Genomic DNA, 18945 nt, shown 5'->3' with positions numbered 1-18945 from the left:
GTGGTGCAGTGCACCTTGTAGCTGGTACACATGGCTGTCACTGTGCGTCGGTGGTGGAGAGAGTGAACGCTGAGTTTGATGGAGTGGGTGCGCATCAAACAGAATGTTTTGTCCTGGATGGTGCTGAGCTTCTTGCGTGTTGTTGGAGCTGCACCCATCCAGACAAGTGGAGTATTCCATCACACTCCTGATTTGGTGGACAGGCTTTGAGGAGAGAGGAGATGAGTTACTCTCTGCATGACTCCCAGACTCTGACCTTGATGGAGTGCAGCAAGATCTGGAGACGGATCCCAACATTGATTAGTTTATACCCCCCCCCCAACACAATCCCCAGCCCCAGCGATCTGCAGACTTTATAAAAGTGAAGTCCAGGCCTTCCTTATTTCTTCCTTCACCTTCTCAGCCCTTTCCAATTCTGTAAGAAATCTCACAACACCGGGTTAAAGTCTGTGAGTCATCATTCCCACTCACCTGATGAAGGAACAGTGCTCCGAAAGCTCATGATTCCTGTTGGACTTTAACCTGGTGTTGTGAGATACTGTGCCCACCCCAGTCCAACGTCGGCATCTCCACATCATGACTTTCCAATTCTGTGCTAAACCTCTCTGTGAAACGCAACCGCATCCGTCTCCCTGGATCTCTTCTCCAGGGGAGTCTGCGGTGGAGAGTAGCGGGAATTCCAGCTGACAATTGTATTGTGTAGTTTGCGCGGGAGTGAGGATACAGGTGATAACATTGACGGTTTCTTCCAGAGCTCCGTGACTGCCTGTTACTAAGAGGGAGTGATTTCCACTGCCGTCCAGCACGTCACATTTCACTACTGGTGTACGGGCCATTTGGCAATATGTGAATGAATGCCCATTCCACAGGGATATATGTTTAATTGGGGTTGCAAATGTCTGGAGGTTGTTACACTGTCTTGTAAAATTTTAAAGCAGTCTGATTTAGTATTTGAGGATCAGCATCCAGCCGAGAATCTCTGTCTTGACCTGTACAGAAACAGGAATGTGACAGTCTAATTGCTTCCTGACCATACAGTAAAGCTGGCCAACAGAGCGATACCACATTTTGCAGTTGTTTGCCACAGAGTCACTCAGTTCCCTCCTTTATGGCACTGACAGTCAGAATTCTAATTTCTTCCCCATTACCTGTGGAGGGACCACGTTCAGGACCCTTTGTGTTGCAGTGACTCTGTTCGGATAGAAAATTGTTTAGCTTTCCTGCCTCCCGGTGTCTGAGCCCTCTTGAAGGAATGCAGCAGTGTCAGAGGGACTGAAAAGAGAGGGCAATGAAATGTACTGGAGGGGGCATTGAAAGAAAAAAAGCAGGGTAACAACGAAAAGCTGCAGCTGGAGGGCAAAGAATAGAGAGTGGCACAGAGGTTAGCACTGCTGCCTCACAGCTCCAGGTACCCGGGTTCGATTCCTGGCTTGGGTCACTGTCTGTGCGGAGTTTGCACATTCTCCCCGTGTCTGCGTGGGTTTCTCCCGGGTGCTCCGGTTTCCTCCCAAGGTACAAAAGACGTAAAGACAAACTGTTTAGGTGCATTAACCACGCTAAATTCTCCCTCGGTGTACCGGAATAGGTGCCAGAGTGTGGCGACTGGAGTGTTTCGCAGTAACTTCATTGCAGTGTTAATGTAAGCCTATTTGTGGCGCTAATAAATAAACTTAATCTCATCCCCTCACACTTCACACACACACTCTCTCACTTCCCCCGTCCCTCACATTCAGTCTCACTTCCTCTTCACTACTCCCACACACTTGCCCAATCTCCACCCTCCCTGCACACTTGCTCTACTCCCTTGAACACTTGCTCCACTCCCATCCCTTGCACACTTGCTCCACCCCCATCCCTTGCACACTTGCTCTACTCCCTTGCACACTTGCTCCACTCCCATCCTTTGTACACTTGCCCTACCCTCCTTGCACCCTTGCTCTACCTCCACCCCTCGCACTCTTGCTCCACCCCCATCCCCTGCACACTTGCTCCACTCCCATCCTTTGCACACTTGCCCTACCCTCCCTGCACACTTGCTCTACCCCCATCCCTTGCACAGTTGCTGCACCCCATTTAGTGCCTCATACCAAGCTGAGGCCATTTATGGATTTACATTCAAGGCTTCAGTATCTAAAGCATTTTACCTAACTGCTATATTATCTTCAATAAATGAATGCAAAGCATAGATATATTTTCATTTCAGCCAGACCCTACCCCTCAATCCGAACCACCATGCTAAATCCTTTAAAGGACTGACGTGACTTTTCTGGCTATGAACAGAACTTAGAAAACTTTGCCATGGGAATGCCACATGATCACTAGTTTATTTTTCAATGCATTTTTGGTATTCAATTCTGGCTTTAGTTAAATTCCGCTCTATCTTACAATGTTTTGTGGAATATTTAATTTTGAGGCCACATTCTGACCATTTATATAACTAAATTAATTTTCCTCCTCTATATCTTATTGCCATCAACCAGCACATCCCAATCTCTGTTTCTGAAATCTTTCTTTATACCTGGAAATTGAACCTGTTCTTACTGCAGGTACCAGGTTGTCTGCAGGAATACGTTTCCCAACCTAAAGGAAATTTGATGATGCAATGACTGTTGATATGAATTGAGTGGTTGTTAGGATATGGAATGCTCCCTCATCCTTCCCCAGAAATAGCAGCAAGAATAGACTACATCATATAGAATCAGCACAGTGCATAAGGAGGCCATTCTGCCCATTGAGTCCACACTGACTTTCTGATAGAGTATCTTAACCAGGCCCCTTATCCTCATAACTCCACATATTTACCCTCCTAATCCCCCTGACACTAGAGTCAATTCAGCATGGCCAATTCTCCTAACCCACACATCTTTGGACTGTGGGAGGAAACCAGAGATGCGGAGATGCCGGCATTGGACTGGGGTAAAACAGAAAGAAATCCCACAACGCCAGCTGTTTGGAGGAAACCAGAGTACCAGAGGAAACCCACGCAGGCACGGGGAGAATGTACGTATCCACACAGACAGTCACCTAAGGAACTCATTTCAAGAGGGCTCGAATACAAGATCAGGGATGTACTGCTCAGACTTTATAAGGCTCTAGTGTGATCACATTTGGACTATTGCGAGCAAATCTTGGCCTTGTATCGAAGGAAGGATGCGCTAGCCTTAGGGAGGGTCCAGAGGAGTTTCACGAGAATGATTCCTGGAATGAAAAGCTTGATGTATGAGGAGCGTTTGAGGGCTCTGGGTCTGTACTCGTTGCACTTTAGAAGGATGAAGGAAACTTACAGAAAAAGTGGGGAATAGAGGGATATAAGTAGTTGGTCTAGATAGGTAAACGTCGTTGGCACAGGCTTGGAGGGCCAAAGGGCCTGTTTCGGTGCTGTACTGTTCTTTGTTCTTCGTTATTAATACTGAAAGACCTGGATAGAGTGGACATGGGGAAGATGTTTCTGTTGGTTATCGAGATTAGGAGCCAAGGACATACCCTCAGGATAAAGGTGCCGGCCCTTTAGAACTGAGATGAGGAGGAAGTTATTGAGCCAGAGGGTGATGAATGGGTGGAATTCATTGCCATAAAGGGCTGTGGAGGCCTGATCTTTGAGTATATTTAGACAGAGATACACAGGTTCCTGAAACCAAAAGAAAAAATGCTAGAAAATCTCAACAGGTCCGCCAGCATCTGTAAGGAGAGAAAAGAGCTGACATTTCAAGTCCAGATGATCCTTTGTCAAAGCTGAAAGGCATTGAAAATGGGAGATATTTACACTGCAGGGGGAGGGAATGAAAGATGAGTCAGAGCCAGAGAAACCAGGAGAAAGTCTTTCTCTGCCTTTTAGCTTTGACCAAAGGTCATCTGGACTTGAAATCTGGGTCAGCTCTTTTCTCCCCTCACAGATGCTGCCAGACCTGCTGAGATTTTCCAGCACTTTCTCTTTTGGTTTCAGATTCCAGCATCCGCAGTAACTTGCTTTTATATAGATAGGTTCCTGATTGGTAAAGGGATCAAAGGTTAATGGGAAAAGGGGGGGAGAATGGCAGAGCAGACTCGATGGGCCGAATGGCCTAATTCTTCTCCTTCTGGTCTTAAGGCTGGAATTGAACCCATGTCCCTGGCGCTATAGGGTATCAGTGCTAACCACTGTGGCACATTGCCAATTCTGAAATTTTAAAAAACAGCATGAGAAGTAGGATGACATGAATGGTTCTTTTGAAGAGTTGTGCAGTGACAGTGATGGTCCAAATAGCTTCCATCTGTGTTTTACAAGTCCCACATGGAAATTGATATAATTTCCGGCGTACTGCTTCCGACTAAATCCATTACTTCCCAACATGTTGAGCGAGGAAGAAATTCTGGCCCACACCCATAACTGTCTTTTCTTGGCTGTGCTATCCATTGAATAAGGTAACGCACCCTGAATTCTGCCCAATGTCATCATTTCATCACATACATCGCTAATTTTAGGTTATGTTTCAAATGGGTGGAATTGAGTGATTGACAAACTTCTGAGGTCTAAAGAAACCTTGCTATTCTTCGAGCGTGTGTCTTTACCTGACCCAAGTCTTGACCCTTACAAGTATTTGTGAGATTGGGAAGCCTAAAGAAATTTGCGGTGCTGGCGCTGTGATTCTATAATAGAGGTCATTGCCTTGAGCCACTTCTGCTCGCGACAACACAAAGGGAGAAAGGCTATTAATCGAAAAGCAGAATTCATTGTTCTTTTTGAGGGAACACATGATTAAAGTGGTCTGACCTGCCCTCACCTCAGTGCTCGGGTGAGGGATTTATCTGCAGAATGTGCTTCTGCCTCCCGGTGGGCTGGGGGCACTCACCTGAATGCCACACGGCACCACAATGCCACCACTGCCCATTCAATACTTATAACAGTCGATCATATCGCAGTGACAAGGGGGTGCCTCACTGAGCAAAGGTCACGGTGAGAATCAGCGGACCCCTGAAGGAGACAGAAAATACACACACACATATACACACACACACACACACATATACACACACTCGCACACACACACATACACACATACACACACACACACACACACACACACACACACACCCTATCCACACGTGTATGCTAACAGCGCAGGATCAGTTCCCATTCTGGGCTGAGTTAGTCTTGGGATTCTCCCGTTGTCCGCTGAGACGGGGGCTGCTGGCCGCACTGACTAAAAACTGCCAAGAAAACAACTCAAGATGAAACATCCCCAGATAATGAGCTGAGGATGTGCCTTTAGGCAGAGCACACACACCACACTGTTGCCAGAATACAAAATTTATGACCACAAGTGCCTATTGTGTCCAAATTAACTGCCACATTTGATATTGAAAAGAACAGATATCCAAGGATGAAGGGTGGATTCGAACCCTCACTGGCACAGTGTTTAGCACTGCTGCCTCACAGGGCCAGGCCCTCGGATCACATTCCAGCTTTGGGTGGCTGTGTGGGTTTCATAGAATCATAGAACCCCTATAGTACAGAGAAGGTCAGAAGCCTGGCCGATAAGCCCAAATCACATCATTTTTTTAGTTTATTAGTGTCACACAGTAATACCCCACATTAAGCTATTGCAGAAGATATGGAGGCATGGGATTGAGGGTGATTTAGCAGTTTGGATCAGAAATTGGCTAGTTGTAAGAAGACAGAGGGTGGTGGTTGATGGGAAATGTTCATCCTGGAGTTCAGTTACTAGTGGTGTACCGCAGTGATCTGTTTTGGGGCCACTGCTGTTTGTCATTTTTATAAATGACCTGGATGAGGGTGCAGAAGGATGGGTTAGTAAATTTGTGGGTGATACTAAAGTCGGTGGAGTTGTGGACAGTGCGGAAGGATGTTGCAGTTTACAGAGAGACACAGATAAGCTGCAGGGCTGGACTGAGAGGTGGCAAATGGAGTTTAATGCAGAAAAGTGATTCACCTTGGAAGGAGTAACAGAAATACAAAGTACTGGGCTATTGGTAAGATACTTGGCAGTATGGATGAGCAAAGAGATCTCGCTATCCATGTGCATAGATCCCTGAAAGTTGGCACCCAGGTTGGTAGGGTTGTTAAGAAGGCATATGGCGTGTTAGCTTTTATTGGTAGAGGGATTGAATTTTGGAGCTATGAGGTCATGTTGCAGCTGTACAAATCTTTGGTGCAACCGCACTTGGAGAATTGCGTACAGTTCTGGTCGCTGCATTATAGCAAGGATGTGGAAGCATTGGAAAGAGTGCAGAGGAGATTTACCAGGATCTTGCCTGGTGTGGTGGGAAAGTTTTATGAGGAAAGGTTGAAAGACTCGAGGCTGTTTTCGTTAGAGAGAAGAAGGTTAAGAGGTGACTTAACAGAGGCATACATGATGATCAACGATTAGATAGGGTGGAGAGTGAGAGCTTTTCTCCTCGGATGGAGAAGGCTAGCACAAGGGGGCATAGCTTTAAATTGAGGGGTGATAGATATAGGACAGATGTCAGAGGTAGGTTCTTTACTCAGAGAGTAGTAAGGGCAAGGAATGCCCTGCCTGCAACGATAGTGGACTCGCCAACATTAAGGGCATTTAAATGGTCATTGGATAAACATATGGATGATATTGGAATAGTGTAGGTTAGATGGGCTTTAGGTTGGTTTCACAGGTTGGTGCAACATTGAGGGCTGAAGAGCCTGCTGTAATGTTCTACGTTCTACAAGTAAGCTTACATTAACATTGCAATGAACTCACTGTGAAAATCCCCTAGTCGCCACACTCTGACGCCTGTTGGAGTACACTGAGGAAGAATTTAGCATGACCAATGCATCTAACCAGCGCATCTTTCAGACTGTGCAAGGAAACCGGCGCACCCAGAGGAAACCCACGTGGACACGGGGAGAGCATGCAAATAGACAGTGATTCAAGCTGGGAATCGAACCCGGGTCCCCGGCACTGTGAGGCAGCAGTGCCAACAATTGTGTCACAATGCCGCCCTATTGTTGGATTGTGGGAGGAAATCAGATCCCTCGAGGAAGGTTTCCTCACTCCACAGATGGAGGTTGATTGGCTATGATGAATTGCCCAATAGCCTTGGGCGATTAGCAGGGTAAATACGTGGGGTTATGGGGATAGGGTCTGGGTGGGATTGTTGTTGGTGCAGGCTCGATGGGCTGAATGGCCTCCTTCCACACTGTGGGGATTCTATGATTCTATACTGTGTATAGTTCTGGTCACCCGATTATAGAAAGGACATTATTAAACTAGAAAGAGTGCAGAAAAGATTTATTAGGATGCTACTGGGACTTGATAGATTGAGTTATAAGGAGAGGCTGGATAGACTGAGACTTTTTCCTTTGGAGTGTGGGAGGCTGAGGGGTGACCTTACAGAGGTCTATAAAATAATGAGGGGCACAGATCAGCTAGATAGTCAATATCTTTTCCCAAAGGTCAGGGAGTCTCAAACCAAAGGGCATAGGTTTAAGGTGAGAGGGGAGAGATGCGAAAGGGCCCAGAGGGACAATTTTTTCACACAGAGGGTGGTGAGTGCCTGGAACGTGCTGCCAGAGGCAGTAATAGAGCCGGGTACAATTTTTTCTTTTAGAAAGCATTTAGACAGTTACATGGGTACGATGGGTATGGAGGGCTATGGGCCAAATCCAGGCAATTGGGATTAGCCTAGGTGTTTAAAAAAAAGGCAGCATGGACAAGTTGGGCCGAAGGGCCTGTTTCCATGTTGTAAACCTCAATGACTCTATGATGGGAAATTGATACTGACGGAGATGGGAGCAGTGAGGTGAGAGATAATGGAACTAATCTGTTCTTTTGCCTGTTTCCAACCTCTCCTTGTCCATGTTCTTCCCCACCTCCACCCTTCCCCTCTCTGTAGCTGCCTCTGGCAACCGGAGATCCCGACGGCACCAGCACAAGTCCAACAGGAAAGAGAAGCGGAAGCACAAAAGGAACCTGGACTTGCATCAAATGGAAATGAGACCCTTCTACTGAGCGGAGCGGGGCCATTCAGCGAGAGCTCCGACAGCGATCAGGATTGCGAGTACACAATACCGAAATCTTAAAAAAGATCTTTCATTTTTGAACATCACCCTTCGGGGAAAACGAAGGGGTCTTTTTTTTTTAGTTTCCGAGAATTCTGTCACGTATTTTTCTAAAAAATAATTGTGGGGCTTAAAGAAAAATCTCGTTGAGTCACAGTCAGTAGGAGTTGGAAATGAAGAGCAGTCCACTGGTTAGGGTCACTGAAGCATTAGCAAATATTTCAGTCTCAACATGCAAACTGAAGACTGTCCTGTAACCCTTTATTGTTGAACAGGGCACAATAATATTCTTTAGTAACTGGTGATTAGATTTTAAATGAGGCTGGTTTAACAAGACAGGTACTAGTTTGAGTGTGAGCCCTGGTCAATATTACCCCATGTAACTGTACCGTGCCATTACCAGTGACAGAACCATTAATGTATTTGTCTATTATTTTTAAACTCGTTACACCCTATTAATTGAAAACAGGTTGACATGTTGCTTAAATAACAGACGGAGAGGTTTCGTATGAATGCTTTATTGAGGTTTGTTACTTGTACTGTCTGCACACCATTTCACTCCTAAAGTTTTAGTCAATCCTGTAGGAAACTTCAGTAGTTTCATTTTAGCGCTGGTTGGTTATTTGGCCAAGGCAGGAACTAATCACAGTTAGGACTCACCCTGTCGTTGGCTACCCTTGGAATACCCATTCCCCACAACAGAACTCTACGAGTGGTCAGTGGCATCAAAGCCTTCAGCCCAAGGCTCACTGGGCAGCATTTTTATGGCCTCGCTCATCCTTGAAACCATAAAGTCCTGCCCGAGGTCAACAGACCTTCCTATTATCTGCCCTTTGCCCGCTCCAATTCCGGCCTCTCACTCACCACTGACCATAATTAAAGTTGGAATCTTTCTGAGTTGGCTGGATGAGATAACATAATATTTAGCACATCTATCTATTGAGCCATCCCGAAAGAAGATTCTCTTTTGCTTTGTAAGTTAGTAGTGATGAGAAAAAAGATTGGTCTCTTGAGGGTCAGGAGGGTGTTAATGGCTATCCTGGAAAATGGTGGAGGTTTCTCTATAAGGAGCTGAGCTGGTCACCTTTGACCCCCACCAGCTTTTAACTTCCTGTCATAGAGTCATAGAGGTTTACAGCATGGAAACAGGCCTTTTGGCCCAACTTGTCCGCGCTGCCTCTTTTTGTTAACCACTAAGCTAGTCCCAATTGCCCGCGTTTGGTCCATATCCCTCTATGCCCATCTTACCTGTGTAACTGAACATTTTTAAAAGACAAAATTGTACCTGCCTCTACTACTACTACCTCTGGCAGCTTGTTCTCCACCCTCTGAGGGAAAGAATTGCCCCTCTGGACTCTTTTGTATCTCTCCCCTCTCACCTTAAACTTATGTCCTCTAGTTTGGGACTCCCCTACCTTTGAGAAAAGAAGTTGACTAACTGGCTGATCTATGCCCCTTGTTATTTTGTAGACCTCTATAAGATCAACCCTCAGTCTTCTACACTCCAGAGGAAAATAGTTTCCGTCTATCCAAGCTCTCCTCATAACTCAAACCATCAAGGCCCCGTAGCATCCGAGTAAATCTTTTCTGCAATTTTTCTAGTTCAATTAATCCTTCCTATAATAGGGCGACCAGAACTGCACACAGGACAGTCATGGCCACAACAAGCAGAGGTAGAGATTTTCTTCGAGATTTGAAATGGTAATCAAGCAGTTTTATGAAGAGGGTCTCTCAACAAATGGTTACAGCACAAAAGGAGGCTATTCAGCCCATTGAGCTGCTGCTGACTGTCTGCGATTTAGCTACTCCTGTACTCCCCAGCTCTCTCCCCACACAGTCCTGAAAGAATTTCTTTCCTTCAGTTGCTTATCTGATTTCTTTCTGGAAGCTGTTGCTCAAGCCTCCCTCCACCACCCTTTCATTGACTTGCCGACTGTGATTTGATGTATTCCTGGAGCTTTCCTCGCATGACTGAATCTCCACACTCCAGCCTTTAGTCGGCCAACACATTGATCCCTCTGACCTACGGCCAATTGGAAAACAAAAAGACACATCACCCAACTGGATGATGATCAACTGTCAGCCAAACAGAACATCTCCTCCCCCATTTTCAATAAAAAACACAGAAACTAGAAGTAGGAGTGGCCATTCGGCCCATCGAGCCTGCTCTGCCATACATTATGATGTTTTTTCCCTTTGTGGGACATGGGCATTGCTGGCTGGCCAGCATTTATTGCCTGTCCCTAGTTGCCAGAGGGTAGTTGAGAGTCAACCACATATTGCTGTGGCTTTGCTGTAGGCCTGACCGGGTAAGGACAGCAGATTTCACTTCCGTGAAGGACATTAATGAACCAGGTGGATTTTTCCGACAATGGTTCTTAATTCTTAACTTCAAATTTTTTTATTGAATTCAGATTCCATCACCTGCCTTAGCAGGATTCGAACCCATTCCCCAGAACATTAGCTGAGTTTCTGGATTAATAGCCATCCGTGCCATTGGTTGTTGGTTTATCTAGGAGTTGGATCCTCCAGTGAAATCATGGAGAGCTTGGCACCAATTGGATGGGACGGTGAGACAATTGAGCCTTTCTCCTCCTCACCATACTGACTGATTAAATCCCCGATCCCTAGTTTGTCCACACTTAGTTAACGAGCACACCCAACTACCCAATGGTGAGTTAATGGCCAGAACTTAATACTCATCGGTGCATGTCTGTTCTGTGCCAGTGGAAGCGAGTGAGGGGGCAATGTTTCATGTTTGTTTGTTGCCCTTTGCCCTGAGCTCTGTATCATGGACACAGTTCCTTAATAACTGGATCGTCATGTGGTTCAGATGGTGAGACAGGGTGCAGGGATTTTGCGCAGTGTGTTCTTCCAACCCAGAATACATTCTTTCACCCATTTGTAAAAAATCCCAAGCCTACCTTTCTGATTTAAGAATGAGGGACTCTACTCATTAACTGCACGTTATCATGTTTGGGTGAAAGGATAAAAGTTCATTAAAAATTAAATTCTGAACCTCAAGCAATCTAAAACCCCCTTTACAGTGGAAATATTAACTCATTGGGTCTTTCTGCTGGCTTTTTCTTTGGTTTAAACCAGAAGGGATAACATCAGTAGAGATACAGTCAGTAACACAGGGTCCTGGGGGAGAGGGGTTACTGAGTACCAGTGTGAGGGAGCTGGATTAACATCAGTAGAGATACAGTCAGTAACACAGGGTCCTGGGGGAGAGGGGTTAGTGAGTGACAGTGTGAGGGAGCTGGATTAACATCAGTAGAGATACAGTCAGTAACACAGGGTGCTGGGGGAGAGGGGTTACTGAGTGACAGTGTGAGGGAGCTGGATTAGCATCAATAGGGATACAGTCAGTAACACAAGGTGCTGGGGGAAAGGGGTTACTGAGTACCAGTGTGAGGGAGCTGGATTAACATCAGTAGAGATACAGTCAGTAACTCAGGGTGCGGGGGGGTTGGGAGAGGAGTTACTGAGTGACAATGTGAGGGAGCTGGATTAACATCAGTAGAGATACAGTCGGTAACAGAGAGTGCTGGGGGGGAGAGGGGTTACTGAGTGACAGTGAGGGAGCCAAATTCTCTCACTGGGAAGATGAGTAGATTAAAATTAAAATTTGTATTTATGTTTAAGTCCCTAGCCGCAGTGGTTTTCTCTGCGGATTCCCCTCTCTGCCGTTCCTGATTTCAGTCTGGGGTCTGGTGCACTCATTTCCTGTTTTCCTGCCAACGGCAAATCTTCCTCTTGCCTGAACTTGTTGTTTCTGATCTGTCTCCAGCGGGAGCTACAGGAGGAAGCCAGTGAGCTCCTCACGTATTGTAACAAATCCTCAGAGGCAGAAATCCCTTCACCAAAATCCCTTTATTTACAAGTCTGACGACAGCACACAGACCGCTATCAGTTAGCAGTCTGCACTCGGAGTCCCAGAGGAACTGACACGCCTGGTTACGTACAAGGCAAGAGGCTCCCTGATTGGCCCATCAATTTGACCCTTAGTCAGGGAGTTCATATTCTGACAGGCCCACCTCCATTGCCTGATTAGAGTTATTACACGTGTGTTCTGCCATTCACTTAGATCATGGGCCACCTTGGTTCTGTAAAACTTCCTACCTCTGTCTAAAAAAAACCTACACATCACAGTTTTGAAAAGCATTTCGGGGAGAGAATGTCACATTTCTTTGTGTGAAGTAGTGCTTCCTGATGTCACCAACTGAACTGCCTGACGTGTATTTTAAGATTCTGCCCCCTTTGCAGCCCTCCCCCCCTCCAACTCGCTCCCATAGCACGAAAGAACCACTACTTTTCACTATTTTCCAATGCATGGTGACACAGTGGTTCGCACTGCTGACTCACAGCACCGGGGACCCAGGTTTAATTCCTGGCTTGGGTCGCTGAATGTGCAGAGTCTGGACATTCTCCCCGTGTCTGCGTGGGTTTCCTCCGGGTGCTCTGGTTTCCTCCCACACTCTGCTGGTTAGGTGCATTGGCACCTAAGATCTCCCTCAGTGTAACCGAACATGTGCCAAAGTGTGGCAATTAGGAGATTTTCACAGTAACTTTGTCCTGAATGGCTTACCCCCTATTCTCAGATTGTTACCTCTAGTTCTGGATTTCCCCAACATCGAGAACATTCTTCCCGCATCTATAGCCTGTCCAGTCCCATCATGATATTATATGTTTCTGTGAGATCCCTACTCACTTTTCTAAATTCCAGTGAGTACAAGCCCAGTTGATTCAACCTCTCTTCATATGTCAGTCCTGCCTTTGCGGAAATCAGCCTGGTGAACCTTCACTGGATTCTCTCAACAGCAAGAATGTTCTTCCTCAAACTAAGAGACCAAACTGCACACAATACTCAAGGTGTGGCCTCACCAAAGTACTGCAGTGTTTTACCGTCTGCAGTGTGACAGACCAGGAATCTCTCCCACTCTTACCGCCTGCCATTTACAGGCTGATAATTAACTTGTTTGACCGCATTATGAATGCTCTTTGTGTGGCCATTAAGGCCTTGAGCCTGGAGTTTCTGGTTCAGAGGCAGGGAGACTACCCACCGTCCCACAAAATCCCAACTAAACACCAAAACCGTTTCAAAAATACTTCGAAAACTTATCAAACTAAATACTAACACTATTGACCATCTAACCTGTGCCATCTTATCCCTCCAATGGCCATGGGTCGAGGACAGGGTGACATGAGTCCGGAGACAGTGCACATTCGCTCTGGAATAGGAAGAGAGCTGGACTTTAAGACAGAGATAGATAGGTTCATGATTAATAAGGGTTACGCCGAGAAGGCAGGAGAATGGGAATGAGAATCATATCAGCAGTGATTGAATAGCGGGGCAGAATGGGCCAAATAGCCTATTTCTGCTCCTATATCTTATGATCTTATGGACTGCTCCTCATCTTAGCCAAGGAGCAGGAACATAAGGAGATCCTGGTGCCTCCTTCCCAACCCCATCTACCCCCAGTCCGCACCTTTTCCTGTGCCTGAACTGCACCAGACAGATAGAGGTCATTGGACCCAGCGTGCTTTTAATCTGGTTTTATTGTATAAAAGGTTCATTCAGAGAAACTCACCTTGTGTTTTGCTGCAACCAGTTTCAATGAGAGATGCCAGCGAGGGTTTTTGTCACGCGTACAAGACAGGAATTGATTAACCACACGCTCCTGGCTACCTAGGATTCAATTTTCTCTTATCCACATTTGAGATTTATGAAAAAGCAATCAGTGATTGTGGATTTTCTAACCTTGCAGCATGGCACTGAGTTAGCAAGATGCAAGTTCAGGAGAAGCTCGATGTGCCACCGGGGTTTGGGACGGAGGGGGTGGGGTTGGAGAGATGGGGGTGGGGTTGGAGAGATGGGGGTGGGGTTGGAAGGAATGGAAAGGTCTCCTGATGATCTGAGGTGAAGGTTGGGACTTTCCGGCCTCGCTTGCCGTGAAACTGGAAAATCCCGCCCGCGGTCAATGGACCTTTCGGCTCCTTGCCTGCTCCGTTTCCCATGGTAGGCGGGACGGTAAAGATCCCCCCAAATGGGAGAGATGGGAGGAGGTTCATGTGGAACAGCAACACCAACACAGACTCGCTGGGCCGAATGGCCTGCTGAGAATGGAATCATGGAATTCCTACAGTGCAGAAAAAGAGTATTCGGCCCATCAAGCCTGCACTGACAACAATCCCACCCAAGCCCTATCCCTTAACCCCACGTATTTACCCTACTAGTCCTCGAACACTAAGGGACACTTTAGCATGGCCAATCAACCTAACCTAAACAGCCTCTGTGCTGTAAACTCTTTTTAAACAGAAAAATATGATGAAAAATACATGTACATTTTATATATTATTAATTTATTCTTTAATTACCAGAGACCATTCTTTAAATGTTGTTATTAGAAAGAAATTAAGGTTTCTGTGGTGTGTGTTGAGTTAGCTACCGGTATTCTCTGGTGAGGTCACAGTAAAAAGACAGTTGACCTGAGGTGGGGTCTTATTCCAGGTCACTAATCTGTGCCTCTTACTGATAAGTGAGTGTATCCAATAGGGTTCAGGTGAGGGTGTCCACTGAGGGTCTGTTAGTCAGGCAAACACTGGGTGCTCGCTGCACAGACACGGGGAAAGGTCACTGAATGAGGCACTGGAGGCCAATAAGGATCTGAGAGAAACAGAAGGCAGGAAACAGTGGGCATCCTTTAACACGTGAGCTGTTGTGGGTGGCACAATGGTCAGCACTGCTGCCTCACAGCACCAGGGACCCAGGTTCGATTCCTGGCTTGGGTCACTGTCTGTGTGGAGTTTGCACATTCTCCCCATGTCTGTGTGGGTTTGCTCAGGTTTCCTTCCACAGTCCAAGACGTCCTGGTTAGGTGCATTGGCCATGCTAAATTCTCCCTCAGTGTACCTAAACAGGTGTCAGAGTGTGGCGACTAGGGAATTTTCATAGTAACTTCATTGCAGTATTAACGTAAACCTACTTGTAGCACTAACGAATAAACTTTACCTTACTTCTTTTTACTTTTTACATTTCACAGAACTTGACAACACAGAGGGAGGCTATTTGGTCCATTGTACCCATGCTAGCTCTTTGAAAGTATAGTCAAGTTTACTTACACATTCTCACCTTTTGTCCGTGACTCTATTGCTCATCCACCTGTGTCAAAATTATTGTTAGAGTCGGCATCTGCCTTTTCTTTTGGGCTCCAACATCCTAGATCTTAGCAGCTCTATATTGGGGAAGCACAGTTGTTAGCGCTGCTGCCTCACAGTGCCAGGGGCCTGGGTTCGATTCCCATCATGGGTCACTGTCCGTGTGGAGTCAGCACATTCTCCCCGTGTCTGTGCTTGTTTCCTCTGGTTTCCTCCCACAGGCCAAAGATGTGCAGGTTAGGTGAATTGGCCATGCTAAATTGCCCCTTAGTGTCATAAAATGTGTAGGTTAGGGGGGTTAGCAGGGTAAATATGTGGGGTTACAGGGATAGAGCCTGAGTAAGATGCTGTGTCAAAGAGTCAGTTCAGACTTGATGGGCCGAATGGCCTCCTACATTGTTGCGATTCTATGGAATCTTGGGGGGGTGGGTCAGGATGGGGCCTCACTGCTGAGGCCAATCCTATTGATAAATGAGAGTTGGGCCATTGAGGTGTGAGACCAGGAAACATTTTCTCACACAGAGAATAGGGTAATTCTGGAACCTACTGCCTCCAAGAAAGGCTGTGGAAGCTGGTGACCAACTGGAACTTTCCGGACTGAGATTGACAGATTTTTTGGTGGTCGTGTGACAGATAGTTGAAGTACAGATCAGCCAGAATCTGAATGAAACAACAGGCCGGTGGGGCTGAATGGCCTACTCTTGTCCCCTCTATTCTCACCTGACAACACAAATCTTGGGTGGGATTCCCCAATCCCATCTGCCCCATCCCCGCTGCCAGCGAGAATGGAGAATTTAGCACACAACCAAAACGCCATTCCCTGCAGCGGGACTGGAGAATCTAGTGATCTGGTGATTTCTGGAATTGCAATGGCGAGAATTCTTTCTTAACTCAGGGGCACTGAGCCCAATTATGGCTCTCCAATTTGATCAGCCAATCAATGCAGAGTTTGGAAAGCTTTGGACCCATTGGCCATGGGTGGAAGATAACTTTGCATTTGCCATATTTTCTTCAAGGACGTTATTTTGGTCCTTGTCTTATCATTTTCACAAAAGTCAAAAATTCCACTGAAACACAGCATCATAGAATCACTATAGTGCAGAGGAGACCATTCAGCCCATCAAGCCTGCACCGACAGCAGTTCCACCCAGGCCATTTCCCCATAACCTCATGCACCTACCCCAGCTAGTCCCCCTGACACTAAGGGACAGGTAACCATGGCCAATCCACCTAACCCACACATCTTTGGAATCATAAATTTGCAAAGAGTAGTGAAAGATTGACAAGAATGACGATGAATTCCCCCCAGCCCCCTTTAAAAACATTGCGAAATCCCAAAATGGATTCCCTTGATGGTGAGGAGAGCATCATGGGTGGGAATGGAAGATCAGGAGAGCCTTGAGATCCAGGCTGATGTGAGCACTGATACGGATCACAGTGCAGAAGAGACCCTTTGGCCCATCAAGTCTGCACTGATGCTTGAAAGGCCCTGACCTGCCCACCTAATCCCACTTGCCAGCACTTGGCCCATAGCCTTGAATGTTAGGGCATTCCATGTACCCATCCAGGTACTTTTTAAAGAATGTGAGGCATTCCATCTCCACCACCCTCCCAGGCAGTGCATTCCAGACTGTCAACCATCCTCTGGGTAAAAAAGATCTTCCTCAAATCTCCCTAAACCTCTCACCCCCCCCACTTTTAACTTGTGTCCTCTCATAACTGACCCTTCATTGGAGCCATTATATCCAGCTTCATCGAGGAATGTATATTCTTATGTTTGTGTACATGTTTATGTGTGTGTTTGGGTGTGTACATATGTGGCTGTATGTGTGTGTGCAAGTATCTGGACCTCATGTGCAGATAGGCGGGGTTGATCTGCGGTGGCTTTCCAGGTCGAATAACCTGCTGACATTCTGGCCCTGATTTTCTGGTCCATTTTGGTATGTTTGACATCAGTGATGCAGACCCTGACCCCATCATCCAACATCAAACTTCAGCGTTACTTAAATACACCAGGGCCAATGTGAATCAGACTTGTGCATTGGGGAAACAGGGTGAGTGGTCATGCCAGTTTTAATACCCACCCCCCCCCAATTCAGAGTAATAATATCAGACAGGGGAGGCAGTGCTGTAGTGGTATTGTCATTGGACTAGTAATCCACAGACTCACAAAAAAATCTGGGGACCTGGGTTCGAATGCCACCACAGTAAGAAAACATCTGGAATTAAAGCCTAAGTCTGGAATTAAAGCCCAAATCTGGAATTAAAGCCTAATAATTCAGAAACTCAGCTAATGTCCTGGGGACCCGGGTTTGAATCTCACCACGGCAGATGGTGAAACCTGAATTCAATAAAAAATATCTGGAATTAAGAATCTACTGATGACCATGAAACCATTGTTGATTGTTGGAAAAACCCATCTGGTTCACTAATGTCCTTTAGGGAAGGAAATCTGCTGTCCTTACCCAGTCTGGCCTCCAGACCCAGAGCAATGTGGTTGACTCTCAAATGCCCTCTGAAATGGAGGGCAATTAGAGGTGGGCAAAAAATGTCAAGACCCTTGTATTCTTTGCTGAACTGATGCAAATTTTGTGAAAGGCCTGTTACCCCTCATCCCCATGGCTTAATGCAACATTACCTCTAACGTTCTTTGCAGCGCTTGGCCAATTTGTGCCTGCCTGTGGGTCCTTTAAATTTGTTTTGCAGGGCCTCACCGCCATGGTAACTTAAAGGGCCACTCTGTGTGTAGCCTGCGGGAGTATCTTTGCATTAGCTGCATAGTTGTGCACCCGCACACTCTGGAGGGCTTTCTCAGCCCAGCTGGTGGAACAGGATTGCCAACAAGCCAACGTGGTGACACAGTGGTTAGCACTGCTGCCTCATCGTACCAGGGACATGGGTTCTATTCCTGGCTTGGGTGACTGTGTGGGATCTGCACAATCTCCCTATGTCTGTGTGGGTTTCCTCTGGGTGCTCCGCTTTCCCCCCCCACTGTCTGAAAGACATGCTGGTTAGGTGCATTGACCATGGTAAATTCTCCCTCAAAGTACCCAAACAGGTGCCGGAGTGTGGCAACTAGGGGATTTTCACAATCACTTCATTATGGTGTTAATGTAAGCCTACTTATGATACTAATAAATAAACTTTAACATTCCCAACTCCCTGGCTAACACTCAAGATTGCACTGAGGCCCCCAGAGATTAATAATTAATCTTCAGGGTAATTGGTTAAGAGAAAAATCGTAATTGTGTTAAGAAAATGCAATTTCCTTTGAACTCTTTAATTTTTTAATTATAGAAACATTGGGGATGTCGGAGACTGTGATCGAGTGATGAAAGTATTCACCCTGAGGTGGCAGCAGCACTCAGAGCACCCTGTCCCTGCCAAGCTGGTCAAATCGAAAGCTTGGCCAATGCCCCCTCCCCTTTCCCACTCCAGCGACCCTTCCCTATCCCCACCCTGTGCTCCACTCCCTGCCACCACCCACTTTCCCATACCCCCTCCCCCAATCCCACCCCATTTGTCCATCCCCTCATCCTCATGTAGGGGAGGCGATGGCCTAGTGGTATTATCGCTAGACTATTAATCCAGAAACTCAGCCAATGTTCTGAGGACCTGGATTCAAATCCCACCACGGCAGATGGTAGAATTTGAATTCAATTTTTAAAAAATCTGGAGTTAAGAATCGACTGATGACCATGAAACCCATCTGGTTCACTAATGCCCTTTAGGGAAGAAAATCTACCATCCTTACCCAGTTTGGTCTACAC

The 18945-nt window shown here is 46.4% G+C and overlaps 1 protein-coding gene across 1 annotated transcript in view; it reads left to right on the top strand.

Annotated features, from left to right (window-relative positions):
- Window positions 1-11291, top strand: part of ncanb (neurocan b) — a 234606-nt gene extending 223315 nt beyond the window's left edge. The window contains exon 15 of the mRNA XM_080212934.1: window positions 7849-11291. Within this exon, the coding sequence (XP_080069060.1) occupies window positions 7849-7964 (116 nt within the window). The 3' untranslated portion in view covers window positions 7965-11291. The remainder of the gene's footprint in view (window positions 1-7848) is intronic.
- The last annotated feature ends 7654 nt before the right edge of the window (window positions 11292-18945 follow it).

The sequence above is a fragment of the Carcharhinus amblyrhynchos genome, chromosome 26, assembly GCF_965287045.1.
Source record: "Carcharhinus amblyrhynchos chromosome 26, sCarAmb.v2.hapA, whole genome shotgun sequence".
Taxonomy (NCBI): domain Eukaryota; kingdom Metazoa; phylum Chordata; class Chondrichthyes; order Carcharhiniformes; family Carcharhinidae; genus Carcharhinus; species Carcharhinus amblyrhynchos.
Note: the sequence above shows the minus strand (reverse complement) of the source record. Positions and strands in the feature narration are given on the sequence as shown.